Below are 24,141 nucleotides of genomic sequence, written 5' to 3' on the forward strand. Positions count from 1 at the left end.
TGTTAACTTATAACATTAATAAAGCAAGGACGACTTCTCTCGTGCTGGGTGTTTATTCACCGACCGGATTCAGACTGACGTTTTACGTACATCACGTGACTTTGTTGTGGCGCTACGGAAAGCCGTAAGGGACATTAGCAAAACAAATACTACTAGCAAATATTACTACTAGCAAATATTACACTGCTGATGATGCAAGTCCTCACCCTAGCTGTTCTTTCACTACCCTTCCAATGCTTGCCCAGTAATGCACTTTCACATGTAAATCAGCTCCATACACAGCACAATTTAAGTAAATAGTCTTATCCCATTTATTATTGACTACAACTTCAATTGACCATGACGAAAAATTGTCGCCAGTGGCAATGTGGCAGGCATGCAAGTCAAATTTCCATTCCAAAAATGGGACAATGCTGTATCTCCTTAAATGGCTTAGACAGTAATTTTATAGAGATTACATCTCTTTTCACTTACAAGGTAGAGGGATGAGCACCTCATCATGAGCTCATCGTGGTCTGGTATAGCTCACAATACTAAAGTCAACAGAAATGATGATTTGACAGATGGACAATTTTTGATGAGTTGTTGGGATACAGAAGAAAAGCAGAGGGCTGGACCAATACCAATTATTGCAGACGAAAATAGATACAGCAGGAGAATTTTAACTGAAGTTGTGATTGCCATGGAGAGGCAGAGACAATTGAATTGATTATGTGTTATTTCCAAAATATGCAGATGGCTGGTGTGACAGAGGAAGACGCAGGAGACAGGAAGAAATGGAAACGGATGATCCGCTGTGGCGACCCCTAACGGGAGCAGCCGAAAGTAGTAGTAGTCGTAGTAGTAGTAGATGTGTTATTTCCAAAATAATGTCAAGACAGACAATTATGAAATTATAATTCAAAAGCATTTGGACAAAATGATATTTACAAACACCTCAGTAAATTTTTATTAGAATATTTGAGCTCGTGGACAGGAATTTAGGATAAATACAGCCACTCTCCCACACACACACGCACGCACGCACGCACGCACGCACGCGAATATTACACATGTACATATTGCGATCTGTGTAAAAGTGTACTTTACTTTACTTTTTGCTGTTTGTATTTTTTTTTAGATCTGTTTTATTTCACATGTTTATTTTATTTAAGACTATTTTTCTTGTACCAACGTCAATTAACGTTCCTTCAAACGCTAAGAACCCTTTAGGCAGTTGTTCATTCTGTACGGTTGATGGCGCTCCAGTTGTTTGCGTGCAGAAAATCCTACAAAGAAGTCTGTCACTAAGCAACAGTACTCCAGCTTCTTTGAGGACTCGGCACATGCTCATCTCGCCGCTTCGCTAGTTAGCTTCTTGCTAGCCACCTTTACTAGTTCCTCGTTGCGTATATTCCGAAACGTCACCTCTACGGTTGGCTGGCTATCGCCTAGCTTTTAGCCAACATATTGGGTATTTCTAATGTTTATTTTCACCTTCCGTTTGAGAAGCCACGTTCTTCTTGCTATGGCTAACCAAGCTGCTTGAAGACAGTCAATAACCAAGAGCTGAGAAACCAAACGAGACGCACACCTCCTGAGATACATGGCAGAAGGCTGGAACACCGACACCGGGGAGGCTGTATACCGGTCCAGCGATGCTATAAAAAACCTGAAGATTAGGTAAGTGACGTGAACATCAGCAGCAAGCTAACGTCGGGATAGTGGTTATACTGTATGTTAAAACGGTCAGCAGAGGTCATGTGTTTTACTGGATATTAGAGGGGAATCAAGCTGAGGACTCGGTCTACTCATGACTGGACTGCTTCTACAAGCATTTCCTAATTCGTTGTCCCTGCACACTCTCCTTAACTCAAGCCACCTCAGCGAGAAGTTGCCTTTGACGTGGGCCACCCCTGAACAAATTCTATTAACCAACGTATTTTAATTAAAACGTCTCTTCCCATCCGGCACTAAACACTTTTTTTTTATACAGCCCGAAAGTATCTAGATGAATAAATAAGGAGTAACGAAGTAAAAATATTCTAGGCCAGTTGCAAAAGGTAAACATGCGCAATGACCACTTTACCTCTCCGTTTATGTGAGCTAATCACTCAAACGGACTATGAACCACGTCACTAATGCTGAGCGATATGACGAGTTATTATCACGATAATCAAAGGGAATTGTACACGATCCTGAAAAATATCATGACGGCTGCTTTACATTTGCAAAAGTACTATGGTTTAAAAACCCAAATGGGGTTAGAACATATAATACAACCATATGAAAATATCCAAATTTTATCTCAATGCAATAGCACTGAAAGATGATGAGTTATAATGCCCTGCATGTTTGAAAGATGAATGATAATGTTGAATTATTGCTAATCTCTAGTGTGAATATAAAATAGTCATTTTCACAATGGGCAATGTGTCCAGCCTTTTCGAAGGTTTCTCTAAGTAAAACTCTGAACCTTTCCATGCCCAGGAGCACTGTTTTAACGCAACATCTATTTTGTACATCACCTCAGGGTCTGTATTGAAAAGGTGACCTCAGCAGCGGCCCTCTCACAGCATCTTGAGCAACAGGTTCTGTCCCAACAGGAGCGAGGACTCATTGAATTGGACACCTTCACCTCGCAAGGCCAAGCTGGTATTCCTTTCTGCTTTGAGTTTAATTGATAAAAGGCGTGCTTTAACAAGAGAATGTGACATTGATAATATTGTCTTACCAGGTGATAATGTGGAGGAGTTAGTGGTGGGTTGGCAAGAGAAGCTCTTTAGTCAGGTACAGTTGCCAGTCCACATTCCCAATCCCATTCCACATCTGACAGCTGAAATAAATCCTTTATTTTCTTATTATTTGTCTCTGTCTATTCATCTCTATCCCCATTCTTTGTGCCCCCCCACCCCACCCTTCACACTGTTCATTTTGCTTTCTTTGGAATTAGGATGAGGTAGACCTGTTTCAGGATGAGTCTCATTGCCAGACGCCTTTGGAGAGACATTACCATGCAGAAATCAAGGCACTGAAGAGGAACAAGAGCCGACATAATAACAGGATCTTTACCTACACTGACCATGACCGTTACACCAACTGGCTTCCAGTCCATCAATTGGTAGGGTCTACCACATCTCCTAATATCAGCACTGTCACTAAAATCTTAACCTAATATCTCTCTTTTTTGTAGCTGAAGCCAAAAGAGTTTGTCAAGCGTGTATAAACTAGAATGGAAACAATATGAAAAGCTAAAAAAGCACATTCCCCAGAGAAAATGTGTGAGCTAGCTGAACACAGTTCAAGTACAATTGCTTTAGCTGGATGTTTAGAAGTTGACTTCATGAAAGAAAGTTAATCTTTTTTCCGTGTAATCATGATGTTCAATAATTCACAAAGTAAGTCAGATGTTACATTTCTTTTCTGTATGAATTTCTGTATGTGCTGTTTAAACACCCTCAGTGGATATGCAGATGTATTCAGCGGCTGAGATTAAGTTTCTTCTGCTCTCTGTGCACCTAACCTCATCTTGAATAAAAATAGAGCAAGCAAGGATAAGCAACATATGTACTTCTTGCAAATGACTGCAAATATCCAATTTGTAGGCAGATAGAGAATATGCTATTCACTGAAGTGGAAAAACAAACACTTGATTGTTTTTATTATTGTCTATACCTGATATTCTCTTGGGTGGTTTGTCATCACCAAAAATGTTTTCGCATAGGGTCTGACTCTGGCTCTTACGTTTAAGATCTTACTAAAATGTGGTGTTCAGTCACCATACTAGTGTGTGAAATTTGTTTTGGAAAGAGAAGGGGGTGGGACCTCACTATAGTCGGCCAATTAGAAAAGTGGGTCATTGTACCTGTGCTATGTTGATCCCAAAATATAGACTTTTTGGTGGGAGAGGGGTCCAACTGAGTGAATTATGTTAAGTTAATCTAAATTTTCAATGACATTTTTAAGAGGTATGTATAAAGCCATTTCAAAAAAGAACCCCCCCCCCCACACACACACACCTTAAGTTAAAACATGAGTTTCTTGTTGGAAATATTTAGTTTGTGTATCTGTCTGCAGCTAATCTCATATACTGCTGGGCCTATCAGCCTAAAATTCTTTTTGCACAGTTATGACTGTATGATCAAGAACCTCTTGTGGTTGCGGTGATTCAAAACCTTTGAAAAACGTTTGTTCTCACTACCGCCGCTCCTTCTCTTCATTCACTCTCTAGCTTGCTCGACCAGCGCTGCTCTCTGTCGCTGCCTGAACTAAGTCAACCATGAAATTTCTAGTTAGTCCTTACATGTCTTTAAGACAATGATTAAAAATGGAAAATACATTTTGAGAAGAATAGCACGTGGGCTACCTAATACAAACTATATATTCACATGCAATTCTAGCATATTCAAAGTCAAGAACATCAAAATGTTGGGACACTTGGCTAGTACACCAGAATCCCAACACTAAGGAGAACAGTTTGAACCCCACTTTGGCTGTGTTTTATAAGACGTATAACTAACTCAGTGCTTCTGGGTGCAGAGCCAGTAGGGGGTAATGTGTCCTGCCAATGCGGTTAGTGCCCTCAATAGGTAGTGGGGTGCATGTACAGCTGCAGATGGACTAAGAAATTGTGTACGCCTCCATGTGGCTTTGTTCCACTTGAGAATTCTGCAGCTAGCAGATAAAAAAAAAAAAGAACAGCTGGCTCTACATATACTGGAGAATGCAAGTGAAATACTACGCCTTCCTGTTTGCCATAGGGGTTGTGCAGTGGTGGGACCTGAGGAGAACAGGGAACTGGACATGTCAAATTGAGATGAAAAGGGAAGAACCCTGCCCACAGCTCCAAAAAAATAGAAAAAAATTCAGACATCCACACATCTCCAAATTTACCTGAGAATTTTTAAATTTGGTGGTCTCTGCTGAAAGACAGTAGCAGTCTAAATTCAGTTGTAAATCAAATCCATTATTATTATCATTATTAGTATATCTGTTGTTGTTGTTGTTGTAGTAGTAAATAACTTTCTCTTGACAATCCCACTAATTAGAATAACATAGACATAATCGCTACCTTGGTACACCGTTTGAAGCTGTTTTGTTTGATCCCAAAAAGCATTCCCAGGACTTGGTGACCTCTACCAAAGCCACCCCCACCTTCCTGGTTGAAAGGATGGCCAACGTGAGACACAGACGGCAGGACAGACGTGCAGTGTAGGTGACATTTCATTTCCACAATTCTCTTTTTCTTTTCTTTAATGATAAACTAGATTATTCTAAATAGAAAATGTTTGCTTTGGTGAATAGAATTAGTATAGCAATTAACTATTTACAGATGCTGATATGGTATGAAGACAAGTAGAAACTGGAGCAAATTCCTATAATTAGCACTGCATCTTGGGAACTTACTTGGCCAATAGAGAGACATCCTCTATGTGGATATAAAATGTAATTGCATCAACCTGTAATACTCTTCAAAGACAGGACTTGTATTGGAGACAAGTTTTAACAACTATGTCATAGGATGGAAAAAAATCTATTTATGCATACATACATTTTCATGACCTCTTCTCCAGGTCCGGGTTGCAGTATCAGTAAAGCTGGCAGAGTAGCCCAGACATTCTTCTCCTCAGCAACTGTCTCCAGCTCCACCTGGGGATCCCCAATCATTCCCGAGCCATTTGGGATGTGTAATCCCATCATGTTTGTACTGTTAGACTCGAGGAAGAATAGTCGCTGCCGAGGCAGTGATTAATGGGGATCTGAAATAAAGAATAAAGAATGTGTCCCGGGTCTTTTGCAGGTCCCGACCACCTCAAGCGATTCCTCCCAAGGAGGAGCTGTGGATGTACTTTGCGGTTCCTCTCCTGTCCCAGTTTAAGTGGTACCGTCATATGGTCTGTTGTGTATTGCAGAGATTGCAGTGTCAACAAAATGAAAATGATCAACTGGGAGCCCACAGAGGAGTTTGTGACAAGCAGCCATGTAGTGAACAATGCAATGCAGACAATGCACATCATGGGAGACCTGGGTCCCCCCGGAAAGTAAGTAAGGCTGGAAACTGTTAAGATTTACTATAAAGTTCTGTTCTGGCCAAGAATATGCCATGTTGATTTGCTCGCACTGTATTAAATCAGGCAGGCAAGACATTAAACTAGTGAGGGTGCTTTCTTTTATGCACTGTCATAGCTTACCTAAAAGAAAAACAGGTTTTTGCGGCTCCTTCGGGGTTGTGGTGGTCTTTACACATATCTCTTTTTTCCAGACTTGGCCAGAGAGAGAATGAATGTTTGCTGTTAACCATAAAAACAGATGGGAATGGGGTAGTCATTGTTAAACCTGACTTCAACAAGGGCAAAGAACCCTACAGGCAAGTCAACAACTAATGGAATTACTTAAGATTTGCAAATTAGTTAACATCCCCCTAGTCCTAGTTGAATGTGATATTTACTCTCTTCAAAACACAAGTATAACCCATTTATATCATTTAGCAGCGGTGACTCCTGTTTGCTAAAAATATGCCTATTTAATTCAGTCAATATATTTCACACAATGAGCACATTAGCCATTTTCGAACTGGTACTACAGCCGATATTGGGAATAGGTCACTGAGAAAATCCTGGGGCTACATCTGAAAAATTTAAAAAAGAGTGCAAATACTGATTTTTATCACTTTTATGGACTTCAATGGAATGCAAATTTATTTACTCTGCTGTTGACCCTGCAGGATTGAGACAGAGGGGGAGAAGAGAGAGGTGTGGCGTCTAACCCTGGAGAATGTATCAACCCCCATGAACCTGGAAGAAAAGGAGAGAGAACAGCACATGTACAAAGATGTTAGTGCTCTCACTTTCCTCATTTTTGTTCCCCTATTTACCTCGCTTTGGAAGGAGCGATATGTAGTTCTTCCATGTTTTTTTATTTTTTTCCCCAACTTGATATTGTTGGTCATCAAGGGTAAGAATAGTGTATGACTTAACCAGATCCACTCTGTCACCATTTCTGCAGCTTTACATAAGACACAGGGAGTACCTCAATAGCCTCATTGGCCAGGACTTTGAAATGGTGAGTTATTGTATACACTATGATTTATGTATTATTATCCCCGCCAGGCAGTAGCCTGGAGGGTGATAATAATTGGGATATTGCATTTGGTCGTGTGTGTGGGTTTGTGTATCTGTCTGCAGCTAATCTCATATACTGCTGGGCCTATCAGCCTAAAATTCTTTTTGCACAGTTATGACTGTATGATCAAGAACCTCTTGTGGTTGCGGTGATTCAGAACCTTTGAAAAACATTTGTTCCCACTACCGCCGCTCATTCTCTTCATTCACTCTCTAGCTTGCTCGACCAACGCTGCTCTCTGTCACTGCCTGATCTAAGTCAGCCATGCGCATGTATGTGTATGCGTAACTCACATCTACAGTTGAATCAGATCGGGCAGCAACATGATCAAAAATTATTAAAAGAACTTTGGTAATCCAAAAAATGCATAAGTTATAAAGGAACAATCTCCTCTTGGTTGCAGTCAAAACAGGAAGTGTTGCATTGTCGCTGCCTGATCTGAGTCAACCGTAGATGTGAGTCCTGCATGTGTGAACGTAAACAGGTAACCCAGCTTTATTATATTATGAAAATAAAGACAGGGTTAGGGTTAGACCAAAATGGCTGCGTAGAAAACTTTTCTTTTTGGAAAGTGCAAGTTCATGTTAGACTTGGTCATATTCATGCGAGGGTCCGCCCAGGAGGCTGCGCATCCACAGACTGACAGACAAAACGTTTTTATTAAATAGATTTTTTTTTTTTAGTTCGAGTGCTGCATGTTAAAAATGTTTTTTTTTCCATATTTCTTGTTCAGTCGACTAGGGCGCTGCGAATAATGTCTTATAATGGCAGTCAAAACACCGACTTTTCTGTCCGTGTGTGCATGTGTGTGTGCATTAATCTGTCTGCTGCTATTCTCGCATACTACTGGGCCTGTCAGCCTAATAAGTTTTGTGCACAGTTATGACTGCATGATCAAGGACCTCTCATGGTTGCAGTCATTCAAAACCTTTGGAAAAACCTGTCTTATACTGCAGTTGAGTACTAACTTCTCAGCTGATTTTTCACCTTAGTCCAAGCACCAGAGAAGTTGAGATATGCAGGTAATGCCTCCATATTTTCCCTTCTCTCGGTAGGTGAAAAAAGGGGTGATTTGTCGCCAAGTCTGAGCACCGGAGAAGGGGGGATATGCCTGGCAGTGATCTGCACTCTATTGAGTGCACTCTTCTGGTTTCTCTTAGTTATTTAAAGGAAAACTCCAGTTATTTTTAACCCAAGCCCTATTTTTTATCGTTAGGAGTGAAACCAAGCAAAAGGTGTCCAAATCGTTCAAATTGATTTAGTATTGAGCAAGTTAGCATCGCCAATTAATGTAATAGATAGCGCTCACCAAATAATGTCCACTAAAAGCTCTTTTTTTGGAAATTACAGACTCAATGTCATGAGAAGAATTTAAAGAGCCTTATGCATGACATCAGACATGGAATTATATAGATAACAAACAATCTCTAACCTGGACTAATAGTATCACTCTGTAAGCCTGCGAGCAGTGAATTGTTGCTGTAAGACACCAGTGGAAGCGTGAAAGAGTGCAAAAGAGAGATGCAAAAACGAAAATGCTAAAAAGGTCTGTCACTGCACTGATTGACTATACTGGCATGGCCTTTTCATAATTGAAAGTGTTTTAAGACACTTCTCGAAACATTCTGAGCCTGTTGGCGCCAAAAAAGAGCTCTTTTAGTAGAGTGGTATTTGGTGAACACTGTTGGCCCGAAAGTTTATGTTGCATCTTGGTGCACAGCAGTCAGCTGATGCTAGCTATCTTAGTACTTGATCAGTTTAAAAGATTCTGCTACCCATCACTTGGTTTGACTCCTAACAATAGGAAAATGGGGTTTAGATTTAAAAATACAAGAGTTGTCCTTTAATAACTCCTTGTCCTCAGGCTTTTGTTTTGATTGATGTCAGTTTATTGCCTCATTGATAGAAATCCATCCATCCATCCGTTATCCAAGCGGCTTATCCAAATTCAGGTTGCGGGAAGCTGGAGCCTATCCCAGCAGTCATTGGGCGGGAGGCGGGGAGACACCCGGGACAGGCCGCCAGGCCATCGCAGGGCCATTGATAGAAATGTTTAAGTTAAATTTTTCAGTTATTGAATGCATGATTGGATGCTGGTCCTACAGTTATGAATTGTGTAGTGCAGAATGCACATGCTATGTGGTATGTAAAATTGATCCATGTCACTCAGCCCGTTGGAATGAGGTCCCAGTGCATGTTTTATTTAAGAGTGTGACGCAATGGCTTCTTCACTCCAAGAAAAATGGTGACATTGGACCCTTTTGTTTAACATGTTAATTCTCTGTTGATAGGCCCATATGAAATAATTCAGATTATTGATGATTTTACTTAATTTACTTGAGCTGACTGTAAAATCTCTTTCAGAAATTATGTTGAACCAACTTTTGAGTTTCTTTTTAAAATTTCATAACCAAAATCCTTCGGCTATGATTGGGCAGTTATAATTTTGGCTAGTTTTGATTTGTGTTTACCCCCAACTCTGTCGGAAAGGCAACATTTTTAAATAATATGCTAATCATAGAAATGGAAGGGTTCAGTGTGTGATGTTTGTGATAGCAAGCTGAAGCTGGCATGTCCTATGTCACAGTCTATATTTCTCTCCTGTAGCCTCCAGCAGGGATTCTACGTCTCTTGGTAAATGGAGAGATAGGTAAGAAATAATGAAGTAGACATGTTAATTGTCATTGTGCGAATATTTAAAATATCTGTTATCATTTAACCATCGTTCCACTTTTCTCCACTCAGTCTCAGCTAAAGGCTTTGAATATGACAACTTATATATCCACTTCTTCATGGAGCTGCCCAACAGTAAGTCACACATATTTCAAGGTTGTTATTTAGTGCATTTGCTCTGTGAAAGTGACAATGCTACTGTTTAAAGGATATTGACTTGTATTGATATTTGGAATGTTTAGATTGGTCTACCTTGCCGTCCCAATCACTCACAGAGGTTACCCAGACCTGTCGTACCAAGACCATAGGGAAGGTCTGTAATCTTGAAAACAGCTTTATAAGTGCAGTTTAACTTTCTGACATTTGTTTCACTCCGAATATCCTCTCTTCACACAGGACAGTGTGGCTTTTTTCAGTTACCCCTTCAGCTTTGAGGCATTCCACATGAAAGAAAAGGAGAGTGAGGGTGAGTTGGCACTGTTGTATGTTAAGGAAAATTAAGGCAATCCCTTAGTCAGGGTAGGCGTGAGTGTACAGTTTTCTGCTTGTAACTTTATGGTGGGCAGCCACAGTAAAATCTTTGCTGCCACAGCGGGGAAAAAAAAATCACACAAAAAAAAAACAAACTCTCACTACAGATCACAATGTCATCTGTGAACATCATAGTCCAGGAGACTCCTGCCTGATCTTGTCCATCAACCTGTCTATCACCATTGCAAACAAGAAAGTGCTCAGTGCCAATCTTTTATGTAATCCCACCTCTACCTTGAACCCATCCGTCATTCCAACCGCACACCTCACCACTGTCACACTGCCCTCATACATATCCTGCATCACTCCTACAGACTTTCTGCTACTCTCGAATTCCTGTGGTGGCCAGTGATACAGAGAAATTGCAAGAAAAGTCAGTGAGACGAGGATCCTTCAAAATAAGACTTTTATTGACATATCAACAAAGTCTGAGTCAGGTCGGCAGAGTGACTGAAAATCAGACAAAAGCCTCCCTATCTTTATACCATTTACAAATCTAGTGAACAATCTACTTGCGTCAGTCAATGTCCTGCTTTTAATCAGGGACCTTGTTGATTAGGATATGTTGGCGGAGCAGGAGCCTCTCTATCAGCGCAAGGATGACGTTAGGATGTCTTCAGTCATCCCCCTTTGACAGTTTAATGGTTGTCTTGATATGCTACTACTACTGCTACTACTGTTTTCTGCATAATAATGGTAACACTTACGTGATGGAATGTCACTTATCATCTTTTGGGCATAAACAAGTTTATCTTCTACTAACGTTCTATCCTGGTTATATGGCCTTGTGCTACTTGCCACAATTGCTTGTCACTCTAGTCACATGAAATGACAGCTACCCACATTTGCCCTTACGTAATACCCTATTCCTCATACAATACCACACCTCCTCTCTCGGCACCCTGGGATATGCTTTTTTTAAATCCACAGACACAATGTAACTCCTTCTGACCTTCTCTATACTTCTCCATCAACATTCTCAAAATAAACTTTGCATCTGTAGTGCTCTTTCGTGGCATGAAACCATACTGCTACTCGCTTATCATAATCAGAAACAGTTTATTTGTCATTTAATTTCATGCACTTGCACACATGAAATGAAATGAAACATCGTTTCCCCCAGCCCACAGTAGTGCAACATAAAGACAAAAACACATATCCAAAAACTAGAAGAACACATATATCCAAACTAGCACATATATTTAAACTAAAAAAAAAAATTGTGGTGGAGAACGAACGCCAGCCAGGATGACTGTCGGAACTGCCGGTCTGCATGGGCTACCAGATAGCTTAGCCTGCCCCGCTTCTGTGTCCCGTCAACCCACCCTTGATGTTTCTTCTTCGGGCACAGCTCCGGTCAGGACCGTGGTCCTTGGGCCCACAGGACACAGCAGACCAAGCGCCCTCAGCCGATCCAGTGCTAGCTGTCCTAGCCAGACACCTTCGACACACCTCTCCGCACTCCACACGACGACACTAAAAACACAGTCAAGGCTAGGCGAGGCCACCACCAGATCGCCCTCGGTGTTATCATTACTGCCAGTCTGCATGGGCTAGGAGTTAGCTTAGCCTGTGCCGCTTCCAGGTCCTGTCAGACCATCCTTGGTGTTACGTGTTTGGACAGAGCTCCAGGCAGGGCCGTGGTCCCTGGGCCCACAGGACGCAGCAGACCAAGCTCTCCCAGCCAAACAAACAAAGACAAACTTAGATGCATACGTGGACAAAGACACTGCATGGACGGTACTGGGTGAGGCCGCCGCAAACATGAATTCGCGCCGCCATCTTCCCACACCAGTACTAGGTAAGGCCACTGCAAACATGAATTTGCGCCAACATCTTCCCACACCGGAAGCGGAAAAATCATCACCTCTCTGCTTAATGTATATCATCTGGACCAACCACCTTTCCACTCTTCATCCTCTTCATAGCTGCCCTCACTTCCTCCTTGCTCATCCACCGCACTTCTTAATTCACTATCCCCACATCATCCAACTTTCTCTCTCTCTCAGCCCCTCAAAGTACTCCTTCCACCTTGTCAACAGCACATTTGACAGCACATTTCCATCTCTATCTTTGATCGGCGTAACCTGCTGCACATCCTTCCCAGCTCAGTCCCTCTGTCTAGTCAATCAATACAAGTCCTTTTCTCCTTCCTTAGTGTCTAACCTCTCATATAACTCACCATATACCTTTTCCTTCGCCACCTTTCTGTTCGCTTTACGCCACATCTCCTTGTACTCCTGTCTACTTTCTTTATCTCTCTATCTCACTTCTTCTTTGCCAACATCTTCCTCTGTTTACTTTGCTGTACTTCCTCATTCAGATTCAGGCAACTTTATTTATCCCAGAAGGGAAATTCAGTTTTATACTTCATCCAGACCATACAAAAACTCACAGACAAGTGGCAATCAGCAGTATGTCAGAGACAATAGACAGATCAGTACATGGGTAAGAGATGCACACTGGCACCCTCGTGTGGCCATGCATGTAGACTCATATGAGGACCAGGCAATGGATAAAAATTCACATAAGTTAAAAGAATAGAATAAATAAATGAAGCATCCTAAGATGCATTGCACATGACATTCCAATACAACATTCAGTGAATGTACAGGCCCAGAAGCCATGTGAAAAACAGACAAGGTATAAACCAACTATTCCACCACCAAGTCTCCTTGTCTTCCTTCCTCTGTCCAGATGACGCACAAAGTACCTTCTTAGCTGTCTCCCTCACTATTTCTGGCTGCAGTGGTTGCCCAGCCATCTAGCAACTCTTCACTACCACCCAGTGCCTGTCTTAACTCCTACCTGAACTCCACACAACAGTCTTCCTTCTTCATCTTCTACCATTTGATCCTTGGCTCTGCCTTCAATATATTCCTCTTTTTGATCTCCAAATTCATCCTACAGACCAGCACCTGATGCTGCCTAGCTACGTTCTCCCCTGTCACTACCTTGCAGTCTCCAGTCCTTCAGATTGCGCCTCCTACATAAGATATAGTCCGCCTGTGTGCACTTTCCTCCACTCTTACGTCACCCTGTGTTCCTCCATCTTCTTGAACTATATGTATTCACCACAACCATTTCCATCCTTTTTGTTTGCAAAATCCGCCACCATCTGTCTTTCCACATTCCTCTCCTTGACACCATACCTGCCCATCACCTCCGTTCCCTTGACCAACATGCCCATTGAAGTCTGCTCCAATCACCACTTTCTCCTTGGGTATGCTCTCCACCACTTCATCGAACTCCAGAATTCTTATTTCTTTTCCATCTCACAACCAACTTGCGGGGCATATGCGCTGATAACATTCATCATCTCACACCTTCGATTTTCAGCTTCATACTCATCACTCTGGCCGACACTCTCAATAAAATATCAATTAGCAGCTGATGAGTGTGCGACGCACAAAACAGGCCTATACTGCTATGTATTAAAACTTGCATCCGTGTGTATGTATATATACACTACCGTTCAAAAGTTTGGGATCACATTGAAATGTCCATATTTTTGAAGGAAAAGCACTGTACTTTTCAATGAAGATAACTTTAAACTAGTCTTAACTTTAAAGAAATACACTCTATACATTGCTAATGTGGTAAATGACTATTCTAGCTGCAAATGTCTGGTTTTTGGTGCAATATCTACATAGGTGTATAGAGGCCCATTTCAAGCAACTATCACTTCAGTGTTCTAATGGTACAATGTGTTTGCTCATTGGCTCAGAAGGCTAATTGATGATTAGAAAACCCTTGTGCAATCATGTTCACACATCTGAAAACAGTTTAGCTCGTTACAGAAGCTACAAAACTGACCTTCCTTTGAGCAGATTGAGTTTCTGGAGCATCACATTTGTGGGGTCAATTAAACGCTCAAAATGGCCAGAAAAAGAGAACTTTCATCTGAAACTCGACAGTCTATTCTTGTTCTTAGAAATGAAGGCTATTCCATGCGAGAAATTGCTAAGGAATTGAAGATTTCCTACACCGGTGTACTACTCCCTTCAGAGGACAGCACAAACAGGCTCTAACCAGAGTAGAAAAAGAAGTGGGAGGCCGCGTTGCACAACTGAGCAAGAAGATAAGTACATTAGAGTCTCTAGTTTGAGAAACAGACGCCTCACAGGTCCTCAACTGGCATCTTCATTAAATAGTACCCGCAAAACACCAGTGTCAACATCTACAGTGAAGAGGCGGCTGCGGGATTCTGGGCTTCAGGGCAGAGTGGCAAAGAAAAAGCCATATCTGAGACTGACCAATAAAAGAAAAAGATTAAGATGGGCAAAAGAACACAGACATTGGACAGAGGAAGACTGGAAAAAAGTGTTGTGGACGGATGAATCCAAGTTTGAGGTGTTTGGATCACAAAGAAGAACGTTTGTGAGACGCAGAACAAATGAAAAGATGCTGGAAGAATGCCTGACGCCATCTGTTAAGCATGGTGGAGGTAATGTGATGGTCTGGGGTTGCTTTGGTGCTGGTAAGGTGGGAGATTTGTACAGGGTAAAAGGGATTCTGAATAAGGAAGGCTATCACTCCATTTTGCAACGCCATGCCATACCCAGTGGACAGCGCTTGATTGGAGCCAATTTCATCCTACAACAGGGCAATGACCCTAAACACACCTCCAAATTGTGCAAGAACTATTTAGAGCAGAAGCAGGCAGCTGGTATTCTATCGGTAATGGAGTGGCCAGCGCAGTCACCAGATCTGAACCCCATTGAGCTGTTGTGGGAGCAGCTTGACCGTATGGTACGCAAGAAGTGCCCATCCAACCAATCCAACTTGTGGGAGCTGCTTCTGGAAGCGTGGGGTGCAATTTCTCCAGATTACCTCAACAAATTAACAGCTAGAATGCCAAAGGTCTGCAATGCTGTAATTGCTGCAAATGGAGGATTCTTTGACGAAAGCAAAGTTTGATGTAAAAAAAATCTTATTTCAAATACAAATCATTATTTCTAACCTTGTCAATGTCTTGACTCTATTTTCTATTCATTTCACAACATATGGTGGTGAATAAGTGTGACTTTTCATGGAAAACACAAAATTGTTTGGGTGATCCCAAACTTTTGAACGGTAGTGTATATATATATATATATATATATATATATATATAAAACATAATATCCAGTGAGTCAAAAAATTCTTTATGGAACAGTACAAGCCTGTTTCATGCCATTAGCAATCATTCCCTACCATTGACTGTTTCTTTTAACAAAGATATGTATATATATGTGTGTGTGTGTGTGTGTGTGTGTGTGTGTGTGTGTGTGTGTGTGTGTGTGTGTGTGTGTATGTATATATATGTATATATGTAAAACTTTGATATATATATATATAGAGAGAGAGAGAGAGAGAGAGAGCGCGTTTTTTTTTCCGAAACCATCAATGCACAACTAATGAGGAGCGGAATATCAATACAGATACAGGACAAAAAGTTTTAATGCATTGCGTTACAGGCCTGTTTCGTGCGTCACACACTATTCAATAACAGTGCGCAGCTGATGAGTGCGCAACGGATGAAACAGGCCTATACTGCAATGTATTGAAACTTTTTTTCCTGTATCTGTATTGATATAATATATATATATATATACAGTGCATCCGGAAAGTATTCACACCCCTTCACTTTCCCCACATTTTGTTATGTTACAGCCTTATTCCAAAATGGATTAAATTCCTTTTTCTCTCTCATCAATTTACACACAATACCCCATAATGGCAAAGTGAAAAAGGTTTTGTAGAATTTTTTGCAAATTTATTAAAAATAAAAAACTGAAATATTGCATGTACATAAGTATTCACACCCTTTACTCAGTACTTGGTTGAGGCACCCTTGGCAGCGATTACAGCCTCAAGTCTTCTTGGGTATGAAGCTACAAGCTTGGCACACTATATTTGGGGTATTTCTCCCATTCTTCTCTGCAGATCCTCTCAAGCTCTGTAAGGTTAGATGGGGAGCGTTGCTGCACAGCTATTTTCAGGTCTTTCCAGAGATGTGCAATGGAGTTCAAGTCTGGGCTCTGGTTGGGCCACTCAAGGACATTCACAGACTTGTCCTGAAGTCACTCCTTCATTGTCTCGGCTGTGTGCTTAGGGTCGTTGTCGTGTTGAAAGGTAAACCTTCGCCCCAGTCTGCGGTCCTGAGCATCCTGGAGCACGTTTTCATCAAGGATCTCTCTGTACTTTGCTCCATTCATCTTTCCCTCGATCCTGACTAGTCTCCCAGTTCCTGCCACTGAAGAACATCCCCACAGCATGATGCTACCACCACCATGCTTCACTGTAGGGATGGTATTAGCAAGGTGATGAGAGGTGCCTGGTTTCCTCCAGACGTGACGTTTGGCATTCAGGCCAAAGAGTTCAATCTTGGTTTCATCAGACCAGCGAATCTTGTTTCTCATGGTCTGAGAGTCCTTTAGGTGCTTTCTGGCAAACCCCAAGCGGGCTGTCATGTGCCTTTTACTTAGCAGAGGCTTCCGTCTGGCCACTCTACCATAAAGGCCTGATTGGTGGAGTGCTGCAGAGATGGTTGTCCTTCTGGAAGGTTTTCCCATCTCCACAGAGGAATGCTGGAGCTCTGTCAGAGTGACCATCGGGTTCTTGGTCACCTCCCTGACCAAGGCCCCTCTCCCCCGAATACTCAGTTTGGCTGGGCGGCCAGCTCTAGGAAGAGTCCTGGTGGATCCAAACTTCTTCCATTTACGAATGATGGAGACCACTGTGCTCTTCGGGCCCTTCAAAGCTGTAGACATTTTTTGTACCCTTCCCCAGATCCGTGCCTCGATACAATCCTGTCTCTGAGGTCCACAGACAATTCCTTTGACTTCATGGCTTGGTTTCTGCTCTGACATGCACTGTCAACAGTGGGACCTTATACAGACAGGTGTGTGCCTTTCCAAATCATGTTCAATCAATTGAATTTACTACAGGTGGACTCCAATCAAGATGTAGAAACATCTCAAGGATGATCAGTGGAAACAGGATGAACCTGAGCTCAATTTTGAGTGTCATAGCAAAGGGTGTGAATACTGGTGTACATGCAATATTTCAGTTTTTTATTTTTAATAAATTTGCAAAAATTTCTACAAAACCTTTTTCGCTTTGTCATTATGGGGTATTTTGTGTAGATTGATGAGAAAAAAAAGGAATTTAATCCATTTTGGAATAAGGCTGTAACATAATAAAATGTGGGGAAAGTGAAGGGGTGTGAATACTTTACGGATGCACTGTTTTTAGCGTTTTTTTTTTTAAACCGTCGATGGTGTTGATAAAAGTGCTCAACAAATGAGGAGCGGAATTATAATTTAATAATTATGTATATATATATATATATATATATATACACACACACACACACACACACACACACTTCTCTCCATCATATACACTTTACTTCTCTCCATCATATCAGCCAGCTCTCTCCCTTTACCAGTCATAATAATAATAATGATAATAATAATAATAACTTTTTGAAAAGTGCTATATAAATAAACAATTTTACAAAGTGCTTTACAAACAAATAAAACCAGACAAGGTAAAAATAAGAGTAAGACCAAATAAGTAAGTGTAAAAAGTTCTGTTGGTGAGGTTGGAGCATAATAAGCTAAGAGCCAAGCCCTTGATGCCAACCCAAATCTCTAAGCAATGTAAGAGGCTGTTGTTATCGCTTGTGTGAAAGGCGGCATTTAAGTCTAAAAGAACTAAAATCGAGCAGTCACCTCTGTCTGCAGTCAGCAGTAGGTCATTAGTGACCTTAACTAGAGCTGTCTCAGTACTATGAAGTGCTCTAAAACCAGACTGGAAACTGTTGAAAACACTATTAGTGTTCATAAAAGATATCAATTGAGAAGAAATTACTCTCTCCAAAACCTTAGATAGAAAAGACAACTTGGAGATTGGTCTGTAGTTACTTAAGGACAGGGGCTCTAAATTAGGTTTCATCAGCAATGGGTGAACAATGGCATGCTTAAAACTGTCTGGAAAAGAACCAGGGGCCAGAGTCAAGTCAATTTTATTTGTATAGCCCAATATCACAAATTACAAATTTGCCTCAGTGGGCTTAACAGCAACACAACATCCTGTCCTTGGACCCTCTCATCGGATAAGAAACAACTCAGAGAATTATTATACAGAGAATAAGCCAGATAATTATTAAGAATTTGCAGAATAATGGGGCAGATAGTTGAAAGTACATCCTTGAGCAGCTTAGTGGGAATGATGTTTAAGATACAAGAGGAGGAGTTTATATTGGAGACTGTACTCTTAACACTGAAATTGTAATTAGTTGAAACTGGGTAAAAGAGGCAGAATTAACATGGGGAATAGAACAAATGCAAGAGCCTGGCTGGATTTGGGACCTGATATGCTCCACCTTATTTACAAAATGAGTGAGAAATTTTTCAGACAACTTAACATCAGGTTCAAAAAGAGAAGTGGAGGGACCATTAATAACAGACTCAATTACCGTAAAGAGAAATTAAAGATTGTGGTTATTTCTTGATATTAGTTCATAAGATTGTGGTTATTTCTTGATATTAGTTCAGAGAAGTACGCTGATCTCACATCCTTAACTGCCTTCTGGTAAATTAACATTTGGTTTTTAAGGGTGTTATGTGCTAATTCAGACTTTTTGACCTTCCATTGTTGTTCTGATTTTCTATGCACGAGTGTGATCATTCAGATCATTCAGGTTATTTGATCTTTGTTTCATAGTTTTAAGTGGTGCAATTTGGTCAAGGATGGCTAGGCACTGATCATTGAATGAATTTAATAGTGCATCTGGATTGAGGGGGGATAAAGAGGGATTAAAGGATGATGAATTAAAAGCATCACAGAATTTAACTACAGAGCTAGTGTTGAGAATGTGAGAGCATGTTTTAGGATAGTGACTAGGAATAGCGAGCTGTAGTAGGGCTTTGAAAATGACAGCTTTATGGTCAGATACAGGCATATTCACCAGGTTAAGGCATTCAAGAGAGAAACCAGATGAGAGTACAAGGTCTAAAATGTGGCCTTTGGAATGTGTGGCCCCTTAAACAGATTGAATGAGGTTAAAAGAGTCTATAAGATCCAAAAAATGGGAAGTACGGGAATGGGAAGGACAACACACATAGTGCCAACATTCAAAGTTCTGACTCTCATCTCCACACTCCTAACCTTCCCCCTCTCCCGCTGCCTCTGGACGTGCCTTCCCCCTCTCCTTCCCCTTTGCCCAACAGTAGCATAGTTTCCACTGGCACCCTGCTGGCTAACAGTACCGGTGGCGGTCATTGGTAACCTGGGCCTCAACCGATCCAGTATGGAAATCTGATTTATGATGTGCATATTTGATTTGGCAAAGTTTTTACACCGGATGCCCTTCCTGACACAACCTCCCCCATTTATCTAGGCATGAGACAGGCACTAAGAATGCATTGGCTTGTGGATCCTCAGTGGCTGGGTTGGCACAACAATGTTTGATAAGAAAAAAAAAACTTGTTACACTGAATTGTTGATAATGTCGTGCAATGGCGACATCTGGTGGGGCCAGGCCCCACCGGCTCCTAATGCAGAGATCCTGTTGCACAGGAAACATTGGTGTACATTGTTGATTTTAATGCATTTCGAATAGACTAATGCAACTACATCCCCTGATCACAGGGCCCCTTCCTCAGTGGCCTGTCCTCTACTTCAAGGTTCTTTCTCTGGATTCCTGGCACTGCTATCGGAGTGAAGGCTACGGTTACCTGGTTTTCCCTGAAACACCTGGTATGACATGAATAGGGGTATCTGGTTATTAATTACTACATAATGGAATATCTTGACATTTTGGATTTATAGTTTTTTCTTCACCTGACTCTTAACACATCAAGGGAAAATCTTCAATTGTAAAAGTATTGCGATTAAAAATGGAAAATATCAGACTCTTAAGTTTTCCTATTAAATCTCACATTGATTCCCTCCTACCTCTAACTACCTCCCTTTTATCTTTGTGTGGTGTGTACACATGAAACAGGCAAACACATAATGACATGCCATACGTGGAGACCCCTTCAGAAGGGGACAGTATCTGGGCTGAGGCGCTTCTTTATTGGAGGCTCTCCTGAGCTGGAGGATTATAGCTATGTTAGAGTACCGGGGACATTCACGGTAGGCTCTAATATTTCTCTCTCTCTCTCTCTCTCTCTCTCGCTCTCTCTCTCTCTGCCTCCGTCTCTCTCGCTAAGTAGAGGAAATCCTAATATCTGTTATGCATGCATAAATGTCCCGTGTAACTCTTAGTCAGTTACTAAATTTAATATAAATATCTATCTATCTATCTATCTTTCTATCTAAAGATTAAAGTGGTTTGATAGTTATATTATTGTTTCACTCCAGGGACAGAGGCTGAGCCGCTTTGGCTTTTGCACTGAAACTACAGGAAGTGTCACTTTTACCTTGCATTGTATCCAACACGCCAGGTGAGTAGCAGGCAGGACACAGCTGGGGATAACTAATACAGTACTAAAGGGAGAATATTACAATACGTCTGCATCAGTGAAGATTCACTGTGGTTCCAACTACTTGAAACAGAGAATTGGTTTCTTAAACAAATTCTTTTATACAGCACCAATGTGCAATTCTAAAGTGAACAAGTTGGAATGTAACTGTTACTGGTTTCCTTAATTACTCAGAGAAGAAAAGTAGCATTTATCATATAGCATTTATTAAGTTCTCTCACAACTAAAGCACAAATGAAGACAATTACAATCTAGATGTAAGGATTGACTTTCTCCAGAATAAATAATCAAATCTGCTCCATTTTGAAAGGGGATCCCAGTTGAAAGAAGCAAGTAATACCACTGTCTTTATCTGTTCCTCGACGTCGCCTGTTGGCTTCATACTAGCTGATAGACAACCAAGTACTACAAAAATTGTAGATCTGAAATTTGGGAACAAAATTATAATATTTTGGTTTGTTTTCATTTTGCTTCAGAGAATGTTGTGACATACAGCGTTTTTTTCTCACTTGCATTTGGCAAGCGTGACCAAGACTTTCTACACTGAAGTAAAACAGATATAAGTCATTGACATAAAAACTAACATGAATTAAATGATAAAAAAAGTTGCAAAAGCTAATATTCTATGTATAAAATGTTTTTGTAGTGGATACATTTCAGAAATAAATGCACAACATATTGAGGATAAGGTGTGCAGATGGAGAATCTGCTCTATCAGATTTATTTATTCCATTATATCTTCAACAACACATTTTAGCTATGTCTTTAATATGTACACCTGCTATGTCTTTGTCCCTCCAGTTTTTGTTGCCTTATCTGTGGAGAATTGCTGTGTGTTAGTGTATCAATTTTGTGTGTGCTTTAGGGCATTTGTTGATGCCAGATTATTGAAGAAGAGAAGGCAGAATGTTCTTGACCAGCTGGGAGGCTTCAGTCAAGAAGGAGCTGTCTACAACATCCTAGGTAAAGAGAATCACTCAGACTGGAATAGACCGCCATGCCACCCAGACACCCCCTTCAGAATTGTTTTTAATGTGTGATTAATATTGTGTGTTTTATATTTTTGGTGTGTTGCTTTTATGTTCATTTTAACTTATGTAAAGCATCTTTGAGTACTCTGAAAAGTGATCTAAAATAATTATTCACATTGTGTTTTATGCACACACTTAATCATAACTTACAACAAATATTATGGGCAGCATAAATACTTACCTAGTGGGAAACAAGTTGCTGGTGATGTCCACTTAAATTTGTCCCCACCTACTACAACACTGATAGAGGGAATACCAAGATGGCGCTGGGATGGATTCACAGGTTTTACGTCATCATCAATCCTGAGTTTATTATAGATCAGTGGGGGAACTTGATGGCTTTTTATGGTGAAACCCCTATGTACTTGGACAGAATCACACATTTTTGGCTTGGCTATTTAATACAACCAAGTGTTTAGTACAACCATTTATGAAATTAAAATAAGTTACGGTGAAACGACAAGTTTATCTACCAGCAAAATTGCAGTACAGTGATCTTATAGTTTGTAGGACACAAGTTTCATTTAAATTCTCCACAACTTTTCTACCACTGCCGGAGTGTATTGATGGTGAACCCTTTTTCTTATTTTCTCAGAGGCGTTCCAGAGGGCCAGGAAACGGATGCAGGATGCCAGAGAAAGTCTACCCACTGATCTTATCCACGGCACCTCACAACTCCAAATTTAATCCACTACATAGACACCCATATATCGATCTCAGGTGGATTTTGGTTCTAGGGGAAGGAGATGTATATACAATAAATAAAATATATAATACAAAATGTAGAGGAAACATTGCCGAGGAATATTGAAAACCTGCTTTCAAGGATGTTGCATGTGCTCAATTTGCTCAGCAAGTAGGATTTTGGGATTGCTTATATTCATTATTTGTTACAAAAAAATACAGTCAGAGTTTGGTGCTAACTACTAAATGTTAGCTAAAGCTAGCCAGCTAGTATGTGAGGGAAGGGTGATAACAGGTAAATAGTGGCTGTCTGAGATGCCTTACGATTAATGCCAAGCATCTCAGTCTGGTCCAGCGGTTTTTAGAATTTTGAAGATGAGACGCTTTTTATTATCATTCATTTATTCATTCATCTTCAGCCGCTTCTCCGGGGTCGGGTCACGGTGGCAGCCAGCTAAGTAGGGCACTCCAGACATCTCTCCCCCCAGCAATGCCCTCCAGCTCCTCCTGGGGGATCCCAAGGCATTCCCAGGCCAGATTGGACATGTAGTCCCTCCAGCGATTTCTGGGTCTAGCCTGGGGTCTCCTCCCAGTTGGCCGTGCCCGGAAAACCTCCAAAGGAAGGCACCTAGGAGGCATCCTAATCAGATGCCCGAACCACCTCAGCTGGCTCCTTTTGATGCGAAGGAGCAGCAGCTCTACTCCGAGCTCCCTCCGGATGTGCGAGCTCCTCACCCTATCTCTAAGGCTGAGCCCAGACACCCTACGGAGGAAACTCATTTCAGCCGCTTGTATCTGTAATCTCACCCTTTCGGTCACTACCCAAAGCTCATGACCATAGGTGAGGATTGGAACAAAGATTGACTGGTAAATTGAGAGCTTTGCCTTCCAGCTCAGCTCCCTCTTCACCACAACGGTCCAGTACAACGTCTGCATTACTGCTGATGCTGCACCAATCCGCCTGTCAATCTCTCACCCCATCCTACCCTCACTCGTGATCAAGACCCCGAGATACTTGAACTCCTTCACTTGAGGCAACAACTCATCCCCAACCCAGAGGGAGCAATTCACTATTTTCCGGTAGAGAACCATGGCCTCAGACTTGGAGGTGCTGACTCTCATCCCGGCCATTTCACTCAGCTGAAAACCGCCCCAGTGCGCGCTGGAGGTCGCGTTCTGATGAAGCCAACAACATATAGTGTGTAAGATGTAAAATACAAAAACATTTACTGGTCTGATGTATATGATCTAATATTGTTTATTTTCAGCTGAGTGAAATGGCCGGGATGAGAGTCAGCACCTCCAAGTCTGAGGTCGCGTTCTGATGAAGCCAACAAAGCCACATCATCTGCGAAGAGCAGAGATGCAATTCTGAGGTTCCCAAAATGGACACAAGCCTGCTTTTTATTATGAAAAAATTAATTAAAGGGAAAACGTACACTCAGTAATTCATCATTGGCAAAATTTGTTGCTTTTTGTACCTATGGCAATTTCTGGTGCCCCCCTAAAAAAGAAGAAAAAAATAGGAAACATACCTCTGTCCTCGAAGTGTCTGGGCTCCTTACTTTTGAAAAGTTCGATTTAATAACTACAAATTCAATAAAAGTTAAATTGGTTTTGGACTCTTAACATTTATTCCA

At 41.2% G+C, this 24,141-nt stretch overlaps 1 protein-coding gene across 1 annotated transcript; it reads left to right on the forward strand.

The window, feature by feature from the left end:
• Window positions 1-1,326: 1,326 nt before the first annotated feature.
• On the forward strand, window positions 1,327-22,550 carry mks1 (MKS transition zone complex subunit 1). The gene is made up of 18 exons (XM_056284917.1): window positions 1,327-1,662; window positions 2,513-2,634; window positions 2,717-2,769; window positions 2,933-3,100; window positions 5,093-5,190; window positions 5,892-6,020; window positions 6,242-6,346; window positions 6,704-6,812; window positions 6,985-7,041; window positions 9,709-9,751; window positions 9,847-9,909; window positions 10,017-10,087; window positions 10,171-10,240; window positions 19,948-20,055; window positions 20,303-20,436; window positions 20,665-20,747; window positions 21,652-21,749; window positions 22,413-22,550. The coding sequence occupies exons 1-18, from the start codon at window positions 1,586-1,588 to the stop codon at window positions 22,502-22,504; spliced, it is 1,680 nt and encodes a 559-aa protein (XP_056140892.1). The 5' UTR covers window positions 1,327-1,585; the 3' UTR covers window positions 22,505-22,550.
• The last annotated feature ends 1,591 nt before the right edge of the window (window positions 22,551-24,141 follow it).

Source organism: Lampris incognitus, chromosome 8 (genome assembly GCF_029633865.1).
Source record: "Lampris incognitus isolate fLamInc1 chromosome 8, fLamInc1.hap2, whole genome shotgun sequence".
NCBI lineage: Eukaryota > Metazoa > Chordata > Actinopteri > Lampriformes > Lampridae > Lampris > Lampris incognitus.